General features: G+C 40.5%; 1 protein-coding gene across 1 annotated transcript in view; it reads left to right on the top strand.

The window, feature by feature from the left end:
• Positions 1-436: 436 nt before the first annotated feature.
• Positions 437-2,953, top strand: part of LOC143245812 (adenylate cyclase type 3-like) — a 131,119-nt gene continuing 128,602 nt past the window's right edge. Inside the window, exon 1 of the mRNA XM_076492065.1 lies at positions 437-538. Within this exon, the coding sequence (XP_076348180.1) occupies positions 437-538 (102 nt within the window). The remainder of the gene's footprint in view (positions 539-2,953) is intronic.

The raw sequence follows: 2,953 nt of genomic DNA, 5'->3' as shown, positions 1-2,953 counted from the left end.
AGATGTCAATTGGTGGTACACTTTAATAATGGAATGATGCACAGGACCAAGTGCATTTTTTAGTTATTGCAGGATTAGTGTTTTTCTTTGCACATGTATTCTGTTTAAATAAATATGTAAGAAGGGAAAAAAAGAAAAGAAAAACTGTTAATATCTGAATATATGACTAACCAGTTCCAGTCAGTTACCACTCTCCCATTAAAAAGTGGTTTTGGTTTGCAAGATTATGAAAGAGTACATGCACATTTATAATAACATACCACACATTATATATTTAAGTTATTAATTTTTTTGTGTGTTGTTTTCTACCAGAGGTCTAGACTTGTTTTCTTAGATAAGCGTGTAAGACTAACTTTAAAGCAGGTTGTGCTTATTTGAACCTTGTATCTAACATATTTCTGTTCTACATATATAGGAGGAGCATTAGATTTCATGGATGAGATCTGAACATTTAGACAATGAAGATCCTTTATTTAGTGCTGAAATTCATCCAGATTGGGAAGAAGCGAGGAGGGATGAAGAAGGGTGGCAACTAGTTGTAGAACCTAGAGGTTAAAAACTTTCCATTGTGTTTGTTTGTGGATTACAATTGCTGAAAAAGTTACTTTAAAACCTGGTGCTTGAGTATGTATGTTTTATGTAATTCAGTGTTTCACCTGTTTACAATATACAAGTCAAATGTTATAAGTTTTTGAACTAGAAGGTAAAGCAGTGTTTGGTTACCTGTGACTAACTCTATAATCTACTTTAAAATGGCGCTGACATCATCAAATATAACAGCTCTGTACTAAAATTGTATAATTTACTATTTTCATCATGCGCACTGTTGGTTGATCAGCATGTAACCTCCCTATCACTTTCAGGCACTTGGAGGTGTGGTGGCCATTTGTGTTCCCATGGGTCGCCGCATCTGTTTTGTTCTCTCTACCTGTCACCTGGAGAGACATATGATCAATCAGACATTTATGCTCTTGTTGAAGTTACCATCTCCTTTCTAATCCTGGGGACTTTAATGGACATCATCTCCTCTGGGAAGTGCTGTTATTGATAGGAGGGTTACTCTGTGACATATGCTCTGATCACAACCTTTCTCTTTTCAATACTGGTTCTTCCACTTATTTTCATGCACCTGGTCGTTCATTTACTGCTATTGATCTCTGGTTTGCTCCCATTCATTATTTTTTCCATTTTCCTGGAAGAGGTTGACAATAATCCACTAGGCAGTGATTATTTTCCACATACTTTTGAGAGAGACGGCGTTGTCAATACCACCTACCCGTGTGGCTTTAGGTGGAAACTGGATCAGGCAACTGGTCCACTTTCACTGCTCTTACAGAACTTGATACTGCCATCATTAGGCGGCAGCTATCAATAGATGACTATGTGGCAGCGGTAACTGACTGTATTGTACAAGCAGCTGCTCATTGTATTCCTAAAACCTCATTGACATGTTTTCCGTGATATCCTTGTTCGTGGTGGAATCCTGCCTGTCACATGGTGCAAGCTCAAAAAATGGGCCTGGGATACTTTCCGTAGATATCCCACGCCTTTAAACCGCATGCAGCTTTCCAGCGGGCCAGTGCACATGCTGTGTGGGTGGGACATCAAAACCAGAAGGAATCTTGGATTAAGTTCACAACTAGCATATCTTCTACCACCAGTTCCAAGGTTATATGGGACAGGGTTTGAAGGTCAGTGGGCAATTTAACTGTCCCCCCCTCTCAATCTTACTCTCTGATGGCGAGGTAGCTGATGTCTGGAGCATTGCTGATACTCTAGGCAGCTTTTGCGGGTATCGCTACTTCTGCGTTACTGCCCAGCCATCAAGGCTCGGACTGAAATGTTAAGCCTCTTTCGCTTCGAACTGACTGTCTCTTTGACTATAATCGTCCCTTTACACTGGTGGAACTGAAAATGGCCCTTCATTGGTCTGGCAGTACATCTTTTGGACCTGATGATGTACACTATGACATGCTGCGCTATCTCTCTCCTGCTTCTCGAGATATTCTTCTAACTGTTTTTAACGGATCTGGCGGGAGAATGTTTTCCCTAATGCCTGGCACCGAACTATTATCTTACCTTTCTCTAAGCCTGGAAAGATCCCAAGATTCCTTCACACTACCGTCCAATTGCTTAGTGAGTTGTTTGAGTACCTGCTTAGAGAGATGGTTAATGCTCGACTTGTTTGGTTCCTCGAATCAAACTACCTCCTCTTCCATACCAGTGTGGATTCGAAGACAGCTCAACCGTGAACCACTTGATTGACTTGAAGCGTCAATCAGAGAAGCCTTTCTTAAATGACAATATCTTGTATCAATATTCTTTAACATTGAGAAGGCTTATAACATACATGGAGGTATGGCATTTTGCAAGACTTCCATCTGTATGGAGTTCACGTGGCCTTTTGCTCATTTTATTTAAAAAATTTAATGGACAGGAAATTCCAAGTCCGTGTGGGTTTGACACTTTCGTTATTTTAAACAGGATCTTGGAGTCCCTCAGGACTGTGTTCTGAGTGTCACACTTTTCAGTATAAAAATGAATGCTATCACTGAACAACTCCCTCTCACTGTTGCAAATGGGCTCTATGTCAGCGACTTTCACATCTCATGTTAGTTGTCGAACATGAGGTATATAAATAGTAGCTAGTGGAATGCCCTCAATCGTTTACTGAAATGGGTCACAGCAAACGTTTTTAACTTCTCTCTCTCTAAAATTGTTTTGCATGCTCTTTTGTCACCAACAGGAATTATTCACCCTGATCCTGAACTCCGTATTGGTGAAGTTGTGGCTGCCTGTGGTCCCTGAGACAAAGTTCTTGGGGCTTATTGTTGACCATAAGCTGACCTTTATACCACACATCAAGCAGCTACAGGTCAAATGTACAAGAGCACTGAACATCTTCTGTGTCCTCTCTTTCACCACTTGGGGTGGATCGATATTCTATGCTAAA

Source organism: Tachypleus tridentatus, chromosome 3 (genome assembly GCF_004210375.1).
Source record: "Tachypleus tridentatus isolate NWPU-2018 chromosome 3, ASM421037v1, whole genome shotgun sequence".
NCBI classification, from domain to species: Eukaryota; Metazoa; Arthropoda; class Merostomata; order Xiphosura; family Limulidae; genus Tachypleus; species Tachypleus tridentatus.
This window is presented reverse-complemented; position numbering and strand designations above follow the sequence as displayed.